At 50.8% G+C, this 18,150-nt stretch overlaps 1 protein-coding gene across 5 annotated transcripts in view; it reads right to left on the reverse strand.

Moving 5' to 3' along the window:
• The window catches only part of RPTOR (regulatory associated protein of MTOR complex 1), a 256,227-nt gene extending 254,078 nt beyond the window's left edge, over positions 1 to 2,149 (reverse strand). For all 5 annotated transcript variants that reach the window (XR_012648254.1, XM_075014603.1, XM_075014602.1 and 2 more), the window contains exon 1: positions 1,492 to 2,149. Coding sequence is in view for 4 of the 5 variants with exons in the window: in XM_075014603.1 (XP_074870704.1) it covers positions 1,492 to 1,653 (162 nt within the window). In the remaining variant the exon portion in view is untranslated. The remainder of the gene's footprint in view (positions 1 to 1,491) is intronic.
• Positions 2,150 to 18,150: the final 16,001 nt, after the last annotated feature.

Genomic DNA, 18,150 nt, shown 5'->3' on the forward strand with positions numbered 1-18,150 from the left:
AACAGCCCAGAAATAAAGGTGACAATATCATAGCAAGCCATCCTTATTTCTGCAAAGCTGCTGGTGGTGGTGGCTCTGCCTTCACAGTGAGTCTCCTGTCCAGGAGCTTCCACCCTCTAGGTGCCCAGCTCTGAAGGCAAAAACACCATCAGCAACCACACAGAAGTAAGGGTACTAAAACCCCCTACACCCCTTATAATAACCTGGTGACACTCACCCACCTAAACAATTCCTCTTTGGATCAAGCATCCTACAATTACAATACCAAGAAATTTCAGTTTTAATTAGCTGAAATCATGAAATTTACTATTTTCAAAAGCCTAGGACAATGGAATTGGCAAAAATACACCATGAATTTGGTAGCACCTTATCTATTACGTGCCACCGCTAGCAGTCCAATAAAGAATTACTTCCAAAAAATATATTTTCCAAGATAATTAATTGAGAATGTTATTTGATTAGGTAACTGTAGATTTGGAAACACACCAGTTGTCCACACACACACACACACACACAAACACACGAAAAAAGCAATACACACCCAAGAACTCAGAAGTTCTTTAAGGTACAGCCATTTTCAAGAAAAGATCAAGTACATACTCTTTTTCTTCCACAATTATGTATTTACGTCTAACAAGGGAAGCTCAGCAGCAGAAACCAAGTCACCGAGGACTACATGGGCCTGACAAAAAGGTTTGTGTTTTCGTAACAAAGCTCAGTACAGCCTCCATATAATGTTCACTACATATTTGGTCAGGGGACAACATCCTGCCTTGCAGGTTAACCAGCCTGATGATCAAATAGGGATTTTCCATCTCAAAACACTATGATCCTATTGCTGTTCTGATAAAAATGCATTATTCATATATTTCCATGCAATATCCAAAGAAAAACTAAAACAAACAAAAAAAACTCACAGGAAAACATCACTGTATATAACACGAACATTTACTGCACTTTCTGCCCACACCACTAACCTGATACAGTGAGGTCTGTTTTCAGACATCATTAATTCCACTGCCTGGTCAAAACAACACCAATTTTAAAGAAACTCATTACAGCTACTTAAAATTCATACAATTGGGAATTGAAACAGTGTTCCTTGCAACATGTGTGCTTGTACAGCCACTCTGAAGAAATTCAAATGTCACACAGCTGACTAGCATGGTGGTAACAGTTATGTATTTTGTTTTACTGGTGGTGCACATACTGCTGTGCAGATAAAAAATATTCTGCACATCAATGGAAAAAATCTGTATGTGGACAAAAAAGATTAGAGGGAACACTTGTAACCATCGTTCATTATCTTTTAATATGTTCTCTTCCACTGTAGTGCACGGGACTAAGGCAAACCTGAGTATTAGGAGCAATCAAAATGAGTGATACTTCCAACAACACATTGCAAATGCTGCCCCAAAACCAGAGCTGCCCCTTATCTTTCCCCATTGCACTCCCCCCACCAAAAAAAAGTCCCCTACCCCAGAGCATTACCCGGTCCTTCATCCTCCAGCTCTGGGCCAGAGACTTGGAGCCCTCAATCTTCTCACAGTGTCGCTTCTTCATGAAGGCCAGAGGCAAGTTCCAGTCAGTCAGGTCTGACTCATCCTCCTCCCCGAGCCCCAGGAGAGGCGACTGCAGCATCTCAGACTCCATCAGGAGAGGAGGGTGTCAGGCAACAAGTGCTCAGCAATGTCCACCCCAGCACGCGCTGGGGAGAGCCAGGGGCCGGTGGGGTCCCCAGCCCCGGGGGCCTCAGAGGTAGAAGGGAGTGTTCTGGGTGCCCCTTTCCCAGGGGCAGGGGGTGGCGGGGCCCCGTCCCAGCTGTGTCTGTAGCGGTGCTCAGAGCCGGCCAGTCACCTCGCCCACGGACAGCAGCCTCGGCCGGGCTCAGCGGCTTCTCCTCGCCCCTGGCAGGGCTGAGGCGTCGCTAAGCTTCTCGGGGGAGCCGGGCCTCTAGCCCCGCGGGCAGCCCTCGCGCCCCGGCTGCTGCGGCGGGGGACGGGCTCGGCCCATCGTGCCCTCCTCCGGCTCCTCCTCACACACGCAGGCCCTTGGCGGCTCGGCTGGCTACGGCCCCCGTGGCAGGGGAACCGTCCTACTGCGCCGGAGAATGAAACTCCCCTCAGGAACACACCAAGGAGGCGGCCATATTGCTACAGCCCACAATGCACCGCGGGGACGGGCAGCCGCGGGGTACAAACCAGGCCGGCCGCGTTCCGGATTGCAACGACAGGGAAAGGAACGGGAGGGGCTGGGTTCCCAGAGCATCCTGGTCTCAGCCTTCTGCCCAAGACTCTGGCGGACGTGTCACTGGTGAGCCCGCCCGAGACTCCCCCAAAACAGCCTCTCAGCACCTCCAAAACACCCCATGCAGCTCGCAGCACCCCTGAATTACCCAGAACAACCCCAAAACTGTGCAAATGCCCCACCGCACCTCCCAATACCACAACCTGTTTCAAAACACTCCAGAGCCCCCAGTAGAAAGAAAACCACTTCTACTGGTGCAGGCTGTGCCTACACTATAAGGTTATTCAAGGTGGCAACACCAACAGCTGGGCCAATTTAGTCTTCTTAGTCCAGGCGCAGCCTTTATGTTAGGTAAGTGAGGTGCAATGCCAACAGACCCCAAGTGTCTGTAGGCAGAATCAAACCTGGGACATCTGGAGCTTAGTGCATGAGCCTCTGCTGCATGTACTAAAAGCCTACCGGCTGCTAGCTAAGGTTGTAGAGCAGACTCGTTATTCTCTCTGGCTATGTGTACACGGGCAGCCTCTGTAGACAAAAGGCACTATTGGCAGAGTTACCCCCAGCAAAACATCTGTCGACAAAAAGCGTCCACGTGTAAAAGCAACTCTGGCGAGCCACTCTAGTGACAGAGAGCATCTGCACAGCACCCAGATGTGTCGACAGAGAGAGCCCCTTAGCCCCAGAAGTGTGGCTTGCAGGTCTACCACCTCTGTGCCCTCTTAAAGCACCCCCCCTCCCACACACACACAGTGCACATGGCAAGCCTTGGAGAGCCCTGCTGGCATGGCACGGCACAGCATGGCATGGCCCAGCCCCTACAGGGACCTCAGTCTCTGCTGAGACAGCTCGTTCCTGTCACCCAGCAGCATGCCAGGCAGCCCCACAGCTCTCCCTGGAGCAAGGGCCAGCTGCTGCCGCCTCTGCACCTCGTCCTCATGGGGTGTTCCATCACCTCTGGAAGGATAATGACACCGAGAAACAGCCTGCTGATGATGGCCCCTTTGCCCTAGTGCCCTGGCAGCCCTCCCCACCTTGGGTGCCCTGAGAGGTCTGGCAGTAACCCACCAGCTCTGATAGGTGGGACCGCTGGAGATGAGGCAGTAGGGAAACCACCAGTGGGTCTGGAACTTTCAAATGAGGAAGACCACCTTCCTCAAGCTGTGCAAACCAGCTCACCCCTGCCTGGCACAGACAGGACACAAACATGCGGCCCATGCTCACCCTCGAGAAGCCAGTGGCCATAGCTTTGTGGAAGCTGGCCACCCCAGACAGCTACCACTCCATGGCCGTGTCTACACGTGCCCCAAACTTCGAAATGGCCATGCAAATGGCCATTTCGAAGTTTACTAATGAAGCGCTGAAATGCATATTCAGCGCTTCATTAGCATGCGGGCGGCAGCGGCGCTTCGAAATTGACGCGCCTGGCCGCTGCGCGGCATGTCCAGACGGGGCTCCTTTTCAAAAGGACGCCACCTTCTTCGAAGTCCCCTTATTCCCATGAGCTCATGGGAATAAGGGGACTTCGAAGTAGGTGGGGCCCTTTCGAAAAGGAGCCCCGTCTGGACGCGCCGCGCGGCGGCAAGGCGCGTCAATTTCGAAGCGCCGCTGCCGCCCGCATGCTAATGAAGCGCTGAATATGCATTTCAGCGCTTCATTAGTAAACTTCGAAATGGCCATTTGCATGGCTATTTCGAAGTTTGGGGCACGTGTAGACGTAGCCCATGGGACACCAATTCGGGGTCAGGAAGTCCACCGTCGGAGCTGTACTGATGAAGGTAAGGCAGCCTCGGGCTGCGTGGGAGGAGTGTGAGGGAAGTCAGGAGGACAAGGGGAGCAGGTCACAGGAAATGGGGGGGGAGGGGGGACAGTGGGGGGAATAGGGAGAAGGAAGGGGTGGGAATGGGGAGGGGGAGGCAGGGAAGAGGGAGGGGAGGGGCCTGTGGGGTTCACCAGGGCCCAGCATTGCGGCCCCCCCGTGACTCAAAGCCGTGTCCAGTATCTTGTCCCCTCAGGTGGTGCGTGCCATCAATGGCATCCTGCTCTGGATGCTCATCCGCATAACTGATGTGGACACCTTGGTAGCTGCCTTCAACAGCCTGGGCTTCCCCAATTGTTTTGGGGCGCCGGATGGCACACACATACCTATCCGGGCCCCGGAACACAGCACCAGATGCTTCACAGATCAAAAGAGGTACCACTCAGTGGTCATACAGGCCCTGGTGAACCACCGACACCAGTTCCTCAGTGTGTATGTTGGGTGGTCGGGCCACACACATGACACCTGGGTTTTCTGGAATTCAAGCTTGCTCTGGAGGATGGAGGTGGGCACCTGTGTCCCCCGCCAGGAGCTGGCTGTAGGGGACACGCAGATGCCTCTGTGCATCGTGTGAGATGTGGCCTACTCTCTCATCCCATGGCTCATGCGGCCCTACACCAGCCATTTGGAACACACCCAGGAGCTGTTCAATGGCCACCTCACCCAGGCAAGCAACCCACTTGAGCTGGCCTTTGGCCACCTGAAAAGGAGGTTCTGCTGCCTCCTCATGCAGCTAGACATGAGGGAAGAGACCATCCCTGCAGCTGTGGCCATCTGCTGTGCCCTCCACAGCTTGGTGGAGAGAAAGGAGGAAGAGTTCATACAGCGCGAGGTGCCTGAAGAAGGGGACCACTATGAACAGCCCTGGGAGGCCCACACCTGGTGTGTGCATGCAGACAGGGTGCACATTCGCGACGCCCTGCAGGAGTCCTTTGCCCACAGCCCCCAGTCACTCCACCCAGGGCACCGGTCCCGCCATGCCCGTCTCCTACCACGCCCTTTCAACCCCAGACAACCTTTCCCCAAGGAGGGTCGCAGGGGTTGTGCAAAAAAATATAACCTTTTATATACAATTGAACCTTTAATTCAAAAATAAACATACAATATTGTAGCTATAAGGTGTTCTAACAATTTAGAAAAGAGGGGGAGGTGGGGGACCCTGAACTGGAGGAAAGGGATCAGTAAGAGGTGGGGGTTGAGGGCCATGCCCCACGCCGGGTGGGGGAGCCCCTTGCACCCCATGGCCATGCTCCCCCATGGGGCTGGGTTGGGGCTGGGACCACGGGAAGATAGGGGGCTGGGAGATTGCTGCCATATCCAGTTTGGTTGTCTGGAGAGCTGGGAGGGATGGCAGGGTGGTGGGAGGCAGGAGGAGCTGGGGGGGCTGGGAGGGACGGCAGGGTGGTGGGGGCAAAGGGGCCCTGGGGGAGATGGGCCCCAGCCATATCCCTTGCCCACCACAGGGTATGGAGCATTACATGGGGCACATGGTCTGGGAAAGTGGGGGTGGGGGTGGGGGCACTGGCTGCCAGGGGGCAGGAGCAGCCAGCTGAGCAGGTGTGGCAGCCAGGCCTCCACAGTGTCCAGCAGCTGGTCCACCTGGGCCAGCCACTGCTCAGACGCCCACTCCTGGTCCTGATGTCACTCATCCTCCCGGCACATCTGCTCTTCCGTCAGACCATTCTGGTGCCGGAGGTCAGCTATGTAAGCCTTCAGGGTGTCATCGTCTGGCTGGCAATGTGTCCTCCAGACATGGCCATGCCCTGGTGGTGGTTCTGGCCTCCTCCCCGTGACTGCCTGGGTGTGTGGCAGGGCTGGCCTGGCCCTCAGATGGTGCAGCTGTGTGGAGAGATGGGAAGAAGGTGATTCCTTCTCGCAGCACAACCAGTGGGCCCTGCCCCCTGGGCCCCCAGGAGATGCAGACCCCACCCCGGTGCTGTTGGATGTAGCTGGCCCAGGTGCGCACATCTGTGACCCGCATGGTAGGCCTGCTGCACAGTGAGCCTGTGATGTCAGGGGGGGGTGGCCTGACCACTTCCCCCCACTCAGTGGCATGTGGAGATCCCAGCATGGGTGGTGGGGGGAGGGCCAGTATTGCTGTTCCCTCCCTGGGGCCCCACCACAGGCATATGGCTCACGCCACCATGCAGGGGAGCGGACTTGGGATTGGGTGCTCAGCTGGGCAGCTGTCCCACACCCAGCCTGGCAGGAGTGGCCTGTCCCCCTCCCCGTGACCCGGGATGTCAGAGGGTATGGGTGTTACGCACTGCTGTGGGCGTGGGCGCACTTGGGGATCCCTCGGGCACCTGCCAGCCCGAGCCATCCTGGCTGCCCCCATGGCACGCCGCGCCTGCCCCCTGTTCTCAAGCTCAGGGGGATCCCACAGCTGGGGTACTCACCGGACGGTCCTGGGAACAGGTCTAGGGTTGCCTGAGCAGAGCTGGTGGCGCTGGGGGTGGTGAAATCCAGGGCGATGACCAGCATGCCCTGGCTTGACTCTGGGTCTGATGAGGGCTCCTGGGCTGGCTCCAGGAAGCTGGTGGACTCCTGGGAGGCACCTTCCAGTGGGGCAGACTGGTCCCCTGTGTCCATGGGGACGGTGCTGGGGACCCCGTCCTAGCCCCCGAGGAGGTGGTCCAGCTTCTTGTAATACAGGCAGGTGGCAGGCCCTGCCCCTGACTGCCACTGTGCATCCCGGGCCCACACATAGCCCTGAGGGAGCTCTTTCACCTTTGCTCACACCTGCTTGAGGGTACAGTGGGGTGGCTGCACTTTGCCAGGGCTTCAGCTATCTGTGCATAGCCCAGGGCATTTCAGTGCTTTGTGGTAGTGTCCAGCACAACCTCATCTTCAGCCCAGAGGTCCAGCAGGTCTTTAATTTCTAGGGCAGACCAGGATGGAGCCCACCTCCTGCCACTCCCTCCAAAGTCCTGGGATCCCTCCCCTGAGCTGTGAGAGAGCCCAGAACAGTCGCCAGCTGCCTGGGACATTTCTTTCTGTTTCAGGGAGTGGCTGGCAGGGTGCAGCAGGCCTGTAGCTATGCCTCCAGCTTCCTGCCTGGGGCTGCTGGGGTTGCTGGCCCCTCTAAACGCAGCCAGAGGCAGGGAAGATAGAGTTGTGGACAGAAAAGAACAGACCCCGAGCGTCTACACAGCAGTTTTGTTTTGTTGAAAGTATACTGTTGACACGGTTATTACACCTGATCGGGGAGAGGGATAACACTGCCGGCTGAAAAGCTGGGTTTTGCAGACAGATTTTTGACCGAGCGCGTAGACTCTCTGTGAGTTTTGTCAACAAAAGGCGTCTTCCGTCAACAGTGGGTGCCCATGTACACCCAGCCTCTGTAAGCGGTCTTAGTGCCACTAGGTGGGACAGTGTACCATGCCCAGAATCTGGTGCATTGGTTATGCTGGCATTCTATATTGTGTTGAATTTTACCAATGTACAAAAAAAGCCTTAGGCTAGTACAGTGCTTAATAAATTTGAGCAAGGTTTAAATACAAAATACAAACCATATACACTACTAAGGAAATGGGGCTCTGTCATAGGAGGACTCCTTGGCCTAGAGGAAGAAGAGAAATTCCAAATATGTTTGATTGGTTTTGCATTTGTTTTGCCATAGTCCTCAGGAGGCCCAAACATGGGACAGGTCCCCACTGTGCTGGGCTCTGTTTAGACACAGAAGACAAGGGTGATCCCTGTCCACGCAAGCTTACAGCGTAGAGACCGGGCATGGTTCAGACTGGCTGGAAAAGGTGAATAAGACTCAATACTGCGAAAACAGATAATTAAATATTTTTCAAATATTTTTAATAAGCTTCATTCTGTTGTGTTTCTAATATGGTTTTAACATAGTACCCTACTTTCTTGCCAATGCTGTCCCTTTTTATTTGCAAGCATTGGTTTCCTTCTTTGGTTTGGCTGGAGCTCAGCCTCGCAGAACAGCTGTTTTACATACTATTAGTTGTTTACTTATACCATAAAATATGCTGCCAAAATGTTTTTGAGCACCATGGTCTTGGACTTAGTCCAGCACAATTCTGAGAAGAGCATTAGCATGACCAGCAATGTCTGGAAGAACAGACTAAACCTTTAGTATTTAGAGAACAGAAGGCAACGGTAGGGATTTTTTTGCTATGTCTAAGGGCCGCATGAATGGGTGTAGTTCCATTAAATTCACTGAAGTTATTCTGATTCACATCAGTGGGCCCAAGTACCTGAAAGAGAATAATAAAATATTAGGAGTGGATCCTATTTTATGATGTTGTAGCAGTACAATGCGTGGAAAACCCTGATTTTAAAAAATAAATAAATAAAAATTTTGAAAAACAACAAGAAGTCCTGTGGCACCTTATAGACTAACAGATATTTTGGAGCATAAGCTTTCGTGGGCAAAGACCCGCTTCACCGGATGCATGAGTGGGGAGGGGGGGATGTTCCAGAGGAAGATTTAAAGAGGGGTCCCAGTAAAGGGGAGGGCCACAGCTGACAAGGTCTACTCAGTCAGGGTGGAAATGGCCCTTTATTGGCAGTTAGTGCAGAGTAATGAACATCAAGAGAGGAGAAAACAAGCCAGTTCAGTCAGGAGGGGATGTGGCCCATTGGCAGCAGAGAAACTGCTTTTGTAATGGGCCAGACACTCCCAGGCTCTGTTCAGTCCTTGGCTGATGGAGTCAAATTTGCAAATGAATTGCAGCTCAGAAATTTCTTGCCTACAGACAGCCTGCCAATCTTAAACGAATTCTTACCAGCAACGATAGACCACAACACAGTAACTCTAAACCTACTTTAAAAAAACTTCTATTACTTTTGGAGTCTTTGTATAGCTGCTGTTCTTCAAATTCTTTTTTTGTCCTTCCCAATAATATTTTTATGCTTAATTACCCAGTGTTTATGCTCCTTTCTATTTTCCTCACTAGGACTTAAATAACTTTTCACATTCTAAATTATGCTTTTTTGCTGCTCACTGATTCTTTTACTTTGTGGGTTAGCCACAGTGGCACTTTTTTGGTTATCTATGTATGTGGTTTTTTTTCTCAGTTGAGATATACATTTAAGTTAAGCCTCCATGATGGTGTCTTTATAAATTGTCCATGAAACGTGAAGGGATTTCACTTTTGGCACTGTACCTTTTAATTTATATTTACCAATCCCCTTCATTTTTACATAGTTCCCCTTTCTGAAATTAAATTCTACAGTGTTGTACTGCTATGGTGTTTCTTTCCTGCCATAGGGAACTTAAATTTAATTATATTACAGTCACTATTATCAAGCAGTACAGCTATATTGACCTCTTGGAATAGAGCCTATGCTCCTCTTAGGGATAAATCAGGAATTGGTTCTTTTTTACATGTAGCAGGACCAGCTGCTTCATGAAAGTCATTTAAGGTGTCAAGAAATTTTACCACTGAACCTTATCCCAAAGTGACATGTACCCAGTCAATATGGGGATCTTGAAATCCCCCATCATTACCAAGATTTTTATTGCAATGGTCTCTCTAATTCCCCTGAGCATTTCACAGTCACTATTACCATTCTGGTCAGGTGGGGTGTAATATAACCCTACCGCTATATTCTTATTATTAAACCATGGAATTACTATCCAGAGATATTCTATAGTACTATTTGGATCATTTCAGATTTTTGCCTCATTTGATTCTACGCTTTCTTTTAGTGCCACTCTCCCACTACCTGGCATACTCTGTTCTTCTAATATATTTTGTATCCTGGTATTACTGTATCCCACTGATTAGCCTTATTCCACAAGGTTTCTGCAATGTCTGTTGTATCAATACGGTCATATAATACAAGGCTCTTTAGTTCATCCATCTTATTAATTAAATTTCTAGCCTTTGTATCTAAATACTTTAAAAACATGTCACTTTTTAACTGTCTGCCATTACATGATATAATTGTATAGGACATGTTTTCATTTCACCATCTCTGATCAGAGTCTGTTGCTATTTTATCATTTTCCATCCTCGCCTCCTCACTAGGACATAGAGAATCTCCATTAATAGCTCCTCCCCTTGAGGATGTCTCTGACCCAGAATCCAATTTACATAAATTCAAGGGGAAAATGATCAATTTCTCCAACACAAATGGTGCCTTGGAAGTATATAAAGAAGATTGATCACTGTAATTCCTGTTTAAATTTTTCACAGAAGCTGTGTTCCCCAAGTCTGCGGTCCAAAATGAATTCTCCTCCCTTCCTGCTGCACCGACTATATGTCTGGGTTTTCATGTTGAAACAACAAGGTCCCTGAAATTTTGGAAAAGAGGAAATTTGTATATCCTTATTTTGGAATAAAGTATTCACAAAGTGTGTGAGGAGAGTGGTATGTTATGCAGATAGGACATGGGGCAGGAGTTGAGATGAGTTTCATAGTCAGAACATTTTGATGTTACAAATCTGCCAGACACCAGTTTTCTGCCTGAAGTTCTCAAATGGGCTGGGATCTGTTTATATATTTCAGGCTTTTGTAACAAATTGTGATGAAAAGTATGTAATTAAAAAAACCAACCTCAAAGATAAGCAAATTTAGGATGATGTCTTGTATGTCAGGGGAAACAAATAAGACCTTGTGGTCCCTCTTTGTTCTCAGGGAGGAAGCAAGGGAATGAAAGGCAAGGCACAGACATTCTGTCAAACCCACCAGTATATCTTCCAGGGCCTCTCAGTCACTCTTGGTAATTGTCTAACCATACTGTGTTTTCATCTTGAGCATCTTTGAGAGAAACTGTTTGACACGATGCCCTCTGTGTTCCTCTGATGATACGGCTTTGCAGAAGACAGAACAGACTAGCTCATCAATTACCATTAGGGCCCTAAAAGCAAACACACTCCAAAACACACAATTCACATTGTTGTCACTCAAGAGAGTCACCACCAAACTGACTGCAAAAGTAATAATTTTTTTTCCAGTGTTAAGACAGGAGCCATCTGTCTTCACTGCTTAATGGGCTTCTGTGACTAGATCTTAATTGTGATAATGTGGAAACTGTATGCGAGCATGTCCTGTGTCTTGTCCTTTTGTGCCTCAGTTTCTCCTTCTGTAAAAAGGGGGACAGCAACATCCCCCTACTGTAAGTATGGTGGTAAAATGTATTAATATTTGTGAGACGCACATAGTGTGGTGACAACACTCATAGAAAAGCCTTTTCATAAATAATACTGTCCACTACATGCATGCACACTGACCAGCTTTTCCTTCTTGCTACTTGGAGGACTTGGACCCCGTCACCCTGCACTTATTCTCAATGCATAACAGGAGAAATTACTCCAAGTCAGTCCTCGATAATCTGCTGGGTGTCTTTGACTGTTGAATTTGTCCCAGCTTCCCCGGGCAAATGCTGCACAGCCTCACTCTGTGATAAAATAGGCTCTGCACAAGACGGCAATATAACACAGCCAGCTGTACGTCATGGCACAGTGTTACAGCAGACTTTTAAAATATCCCATTTTAATAAAACTCTGGTCTCTTAAATCCACATTAAGCATATGGTGCAACCATGTGTTGACTATATTCTTCTCCTACAAACCTAATGTCTGTCCCCTTGTTTACACGCTACAACTGTAGAAACATAAATCCCACTTAAAGTAAGTTCTCAGGAGTATGTGGAATGGGTAAAAACAAAAGCTAAATGTGCCCATTCAGTCCCCACAAGTGTTCAGGCTGTAGTTCCATCAGCAGTCCAAGGTACCCCAGGAAAGCCAAGGACAAATGTACTGGCAAGTAGTGGACAATAAGATGTATCCCTAGTTTGCAGAGCTTTAAAGACAATCAACCTTCAAATGCTGCCAAATGGAGGGAGCTAAGAGCCAGACGTGCTGAGGGCAGACTGTCAGCAAACACCTTTTACAAAGCTCTGCTAATGCATCGCCATCCTGGTCTGCAACACCTTTGATTGTCCCAGACATGTTCCCCACACAGCTTGGCTTGGACCACTCACCGCTGCTGTGAACACACAGCCCTGTCAGCTGGCTTCACTTCTCTGGCTGTGCCAGGCCTCCATCCCAGGTTCTGAGGTAAACAATGAGGGTTAGCCTGAAATGTGAACAAATTGCTTTGCTTTCAAACAATAGCCCCTAGGCGAGTCTGCTCCCATGTTGTCATTTGCATCGGCCCCAAAGACGCGGTGGATATACACATGCTGGCTGCAGTGAGTGAAGGGCACATTCCAGCTTGGCAACATTTTACTTTCACTCGTTCTGAGAGTAAAGAGTTACACAAGGAACAGGGCAACAGAGAATTAGGACATCACTATTTGTAGCCTACAGGGGAAAAACCTACAGAAAGCACCAAGTTAACTTTGGAGACCATTTTGCCAGCAGGCTTATGTGCACTACAGGTCCACTTGATTACCCACCGGCTTAAGAGGAGAGCCCTCCCCACCCATCCATGTGTCACTGGACATGGTTTTAACATGAGAGGGTCCAGATCCCAGTTGCCACTGCAGGATGAGAATTCCATTCCCACCAGCTCCTTCCTTGCATATTGTTAATGTCCAAATTCCTTTTAGATGGGCTTCATTTAGGGGCTCAGCTTTGGGCCCTCTGGGTAGCTGAGGACTCCTTGGTCACAGTGGAAGGCAACAGAGTCACATGAGTGCAGAGCTGGAATGCTACTGACATAAGCAGCTGCAGGGAACATGTACCTGTTTTGTTACCACAGATGGAAAATATGGGCCAAAGGTGTTTACACAACCCAGTCACTGTCCAACATAGCTGGTGTGAAACAAAAAGGTAAAGAGACCTTAGCCTGCTTAGCTCCAGGGCAGTCATACCATTCAATACCCTTCTTTTTTTACCTATAAAGAAGGAAAACTGGTTAAAGCATTTCAGTATAAGGTGTTAAGTGAGGCTTTCATTTCAGCAGCATCCCTTGTTCACTTTCCCCTCGCTGGAGAGTTTTAGAAGGAAAAGTATCAGAGGGGTAGCTGAGTTAGTCTGTATCTTCAGGAACAACAAGCAGTCCTGTGGCACCTTATAGGCTAAGAGATATTTTGGAGCTTACGCTTCCGTGGGCACAGACCCATGAGTCATACGTCTGGTGAAGTGGTTCTTTGCCCACCAGATCTTATGCTCCAAAACCTCTGTCGGTCTACAAGCACCACAGGACTCCTTGTTGTTTGAGAAGGAAAAAAAATCCCTTGGTCAACAGACTCTTAAATGGGATCAAAGGTTTTTTATGGGAGAAAGGAGAAGTTAGTTGAAATGGGTTGGCGCCAGGGATGCTAAGTGGGGGAGGGGACACATGACCTCCTCCCAAATGCTATGGGTGGGGGATGCAGGGGGCCAGAGCCTCTGAGCAGGCCAGGGGACTAGGGAGAAAGCAGCATGAGTTAGGGCCACATCACTCTGCTTCCCCCACCACTGCCAGCAAGTGCAGGGGGCCTGAGTCTTGCTGCTGCACCAGGCCCTCATTAGTCTCTCAAGCCCTATCACCTGGGGAGGGGCCGGAGCGAAGAGGTGGGCTGGGGTGGACCAGGGGAGGGACAGGGAGTAGGTGGGTAGAGTGGAGCAGGGGTGGGGGCTGGAGAGGAGCCAGGAAGGTGCAGGGCAGGGTCTGGGGCAGAAGATGCATTGTCCCCCAGGGGACTGACAGCCCCAGTGAGCCCGGGGCAAGGTGGAGGAAGGCCTGGCTCTCACCCCGCGGGGCCAAGGGTGGAAGGGGTGGAGCCTAACGCAGTCAGCCCTCAGCACAACCCAGACTGCATCACTGCCCCCCATCCCACCCCCTCACCACTGCTCCAGAGCTCCAGGGCCCTGTGAAATGCTGGGCCCCTGGGCAACTGCCCCCTTTACTTCCCCTGTCAGCAGGCCTGGTCGTCTCAGCCTCCTCCAGGCTAGGGGTGGCACAGGGAGAAGTCATGTGGGGGGGCAGTAACATAGGCTATGCACTCCCACCGTGCCCTTCCTAGCTGGTCGCCCCTGGCTGGAGCTGCTGCTGCTCATATCTGATGCCATGTCATCCAGGGAGGAGTCTGGGATTTAGCTGGGGCTGGTGGAGTGGCAGTGCCATCTGGGCCCAGAGCCGTCCCATGCATTGGTGATTTGGGGTGTCTGGCTCAGGCCCCAAGCTCTGGGAGCTTCCAACAATGGCTGCCTCAGCCATCCTATTGGTGGGATCTGCGGGGCCCAGGGGTTTCCTGGTAGGCCTGGCGTGGGGCAGCAGCTGGGCTCAGGTCCCCCCCCCATGCACCTCAGCAGTGGGAGCTGTGGGAAATGGAGCAACTCAGTAACTTTCTCTGCTCTGCCCCCACTCCCCAGCCTGCTGCACTCTACTGTCCCTCTGTGGCGGCCACAAGCAGAGGGGCCTGGCCTGACCTCAGCCCACGGTGCTCCCCAAGCGATGCAGGGCTTGCGGAAGCAGACTGGAGTGGAGCAAACTGGCTGGGAAAGAGCAGCAGAGTGGAGCAGGTCACTGGATCACTCCAGCTCCCGTCACTCTGGGGAGAGCCGTGTGACCCGACCCCTGGCCACTGCCTGACACTAGACCTCTCAGGTAAACCCCCAGGTCACATCCCTTGGAGGAGGGGGATTCGGGGAAGGGGAGCAATGCAGGTGAGGGGGGGCAGAGCAGCAGCAGGATGAGGGGGCAGGAGCATTGCCCCAGGGACTTTGCCTCCCTAAGGGCAGCCCTGTCTAGGTTCCTCATTATGGCCTGGTCTGATCAGGACATCGCTCAGGACTGGGAAGATGAAGGCCTGGGGGTGCCAGTAAACGGAAGGGATGGCAGCCATGCTGGTGAAGCTCACACCAGCAATGATGGAGTGTGCTTCCCCTCATAGGCCCTGGAAGTAGGAGTGCTGGAGGGGGGACTACCCCACTCCCTGACTTGAGGTGGTTCCCATTCGGTACAGGGTTTGCCGTTTGGTTCAGTGGCTCTCAGCACCCAGACTGAAAAAATTATTTCTGCACGCCTGCTTCCCTTTCCCCTCAGTCACAAAGTGTCTTTCTTTATGGCCCTGGACAGGGAATGCCACGCGGAGTAGCCCATCGCCTCCTCATCTTAGTCCTTTTATCCACACACCTGTCTGACTCATTTCCAATTCCACCTCTCCCGTTTATTACCAAGCACGATTTCAGTACAGACACGACTTCACTGCTCGGATTACTTCAGCGCGGCCCTTTCACTCGCACTACTTTTGACTCACTGCCTGGTTTGTTTTCACCTGTCTATACCAGTCTTTTCTGAAAGTAGGTTGGCTTATTTCTCATTCGTATCAGTTATTAGGGGTGATTTTTGCCATTTTATTAACTCTCCCCTACTTTTTACAACCGAGCTCACAATTCAAGGAAAGCTGCAGGCCTGCTTATCACAGCATACCCTACAGATCTCTCAGGCCACCAGGCCAGCTTGAAAGGCCGTAAAGCAGCCCCAAGGCTCCTACTCCAGCGAATGCCCTGAACACAGGTGGTCTCTCTGTCAGGAGTGGGCCGAGGTCAGGAGAGGACTGCTTTATTCAGCAGGGCTGCAGTTGCCTAGAACAGTCATTGCGGCAGGGTGGTGAGCAGTGTGGCTGACGGACATCACGGGCACTGGGCAAGTTGGTGGTGGGGGGCAGGCTGGCTCCACACCCCTGGAAAGGCAGGGCTGTGGATGGAAGGAGTGGGGCCTTGGGCAGTCAACCCTTAGCATTGCCCAGACTGTAGCGCACCTTCCTCCCGCAAGCCCTCAGAGCCACAAAGAGCAGCTCTCCATCAGCATTCAAAGGGGCCCAGGGCTCTGGCTGCTGCGCCACTGAATCAGGCCCTGGTGCATCTCCCCCCCGCCCCCCGACCTTCTCCATCACCTGGCCTGGTTGCAAGTAGAGGAAGCCCCAGGACAGGGGAAATTTATTATGTATACTTTTGGTCTCTGCACCTGTGCAATTCAGGCCACAGTGACTAGGACAAGCAGAAGCACTAATGATCAGAGAGGCAACGGCTGCCATTTTTATGGTGGGTTGTGGGCCCTGACCCGGATGGCATAATCACAGTTTTGAATACACACTATTTTTTATGCCTCATGAAAAGGGCACAACATTTACTGCTAGCACGTATGTGACTGGGGATTCTTGAACTCCAAACCCAGTAAATATCAAAGGTAAAATAATCACACTTTATTCTTGCAGTGCTGCCGCTGAGGCTCAGAGATCATACATTCTAAAGGACAGGTGCTGGAGGTCGGCAGGGACATGTGCTCTCTTTGAATCCCTAATTTTTGCAAGTTTTCATCCAGATCAGAATGAACTGGTTTATTCAAATATAGCCCTGCCAGGAACTTCGTCCTCGTGACATCCTATCACTGAGAATGAAAATCTTCAGGCAAATGGTCATGACCTCCCCTTAATGGTTTGTAGCTCTGAATGCATTAGCCAGTTACTAACCTTATTTCATGTGCAGAGTAAGGAACAGAGGGAGCTATGAATAATCCCCATTTATAACCCCATAAAATTTTGCTATTGGAAATTATTCCCCTTGCATTGTTCCTATTATTGCTTTCCAGAGTCCAAGGGCACATCCAGAATTCTCTTACAGTGGAACACATCCTGAAGTTCTTACTGGAGGACAACACTCATTGATGTCAATGAGCCGCAGAACTTGGCCCAGAGCTACTAGATTCACAATTTAGACTCTTCATAACAAAAAGCAGTCAAGTAGCACTTTAAAGACTAGCAAAATAGTTTATTAGGTGAGCTCTCGTGGGACAGACCCACTTCTTCAGACCATATCCAGACCAGAACAGACTCACTAGTTAAGACAAAGAGAACCAAAAACGGTAAGCAAGAAACAGATGGAGCGCTGGGTTGAGCACTACTCCGAGCTGTACTCACGCGAGAACGTTGTGGTTGACGCAGCCCTCGATGCTGTCGAGCTCCTACCAGTAATGGACGAACTGGATCAAGAACCGACTGTGGATGAACTGAAGACAGCCATCAACAGCATTGCAGTAGGAAAGGCCCCTGGTCAGGATGGTATACCACCAGAGGTAATCAAATGTGCCGCGGACACACTCCTGGAACCCCTGCACGAGCTACTGTGCCTGTGCTGGAAAGAGGGTGAGGCTGCACAGGATATGCGCGATGCTAACATTGTAACGTTGTATAAGAACAAAGGAGACAGAAGTGACTGCAACAACTACCGTGGAATCTCCCTCCTAAGCGTCACTGGTAAACTGTTCACTCGCGTCATCCTTGGCAGACTCCAGAAGATTGCTGAGAGGGTGTACCCCGAATCACAGTGCGGATTCCGCGCAGAGAGGTCTACCGTTGACATGGTCTTCTCTCTAAGGCAGCTGCTGGAGAAGTGCAGGGAGCAGAGAAAGCCACTCTACATAGTCTTCATTGACTTGACCAAGGCTTTTGACTTGGTCAGCAGGGATGGTCTGTTCAAACTGCTCCACAAGATAGGCTGTCCTCCACGGTTACTCAAGATGATCCAGTCGTTCCACGAAAACATGAGAGGAACCATCCAATATGACGGCGCATTATCGGATGCTTTCAGAATCAGGAGCGGCGTCAAACAAGGATGCGTGCTTGCTCCGACATTGTTTGGGATCTTCTTCGCACTCCTCCTGAAGCATGCCTTTGGATCTTCAACAGAGGGCATCTTGCCGCACACAAGATCTGATGGGAAACTGTTTAACCTTGCAAGGCTGAAAGCTAAGTCTAAGGTGCGAGAAATCCTCATCAGAGACATGCTGTTCGCAGACGATGCTGCTGTAGTGTCTCACACAGAAGACCAGCTTCAAAAACTGCTGGATCAGTTCTCCAAAGCGTGCAAGGACTTTGGGCTTACCATCAGCCTAAAGAAGACGAACGTACTCAGTCAGGATGTTGCTGAATCCCCATTAATCAGCATTGACAACTATACGTTAGAGGTTGTCCACCAGTTCGTTTACCTCGGGTCCACCATCACTGACACCCTGTCATTGGACACTGAGCTAAATAGGAGGATCGGAAAAGCGGCTACAACTCTGTCCAGACTCAGCAAGAGAGTGTGGAATAACAACAAGCTGTACACTCACACCAAAATGCAAGTCTACAGAGCCTGCATCCTCAGCACTCTCCTTTATGGCAGCGAGACTTGGACCCTGTAT

Source organism: Carettochelys insculpta, chromosome 20, assembly GCF_033958435.1.
Source record: "Carettochelys insculpta isolate YL-2023 chromosome 20, ASM3395843v1, whole genome shotgun sequence".
In the NCBI taxonomy this organism is placed as follows: Eukaryota; Metazoa; Chordata; order Testudines; family Carettochelyidae; genus Carettochelys; species Carettochelys insculpta.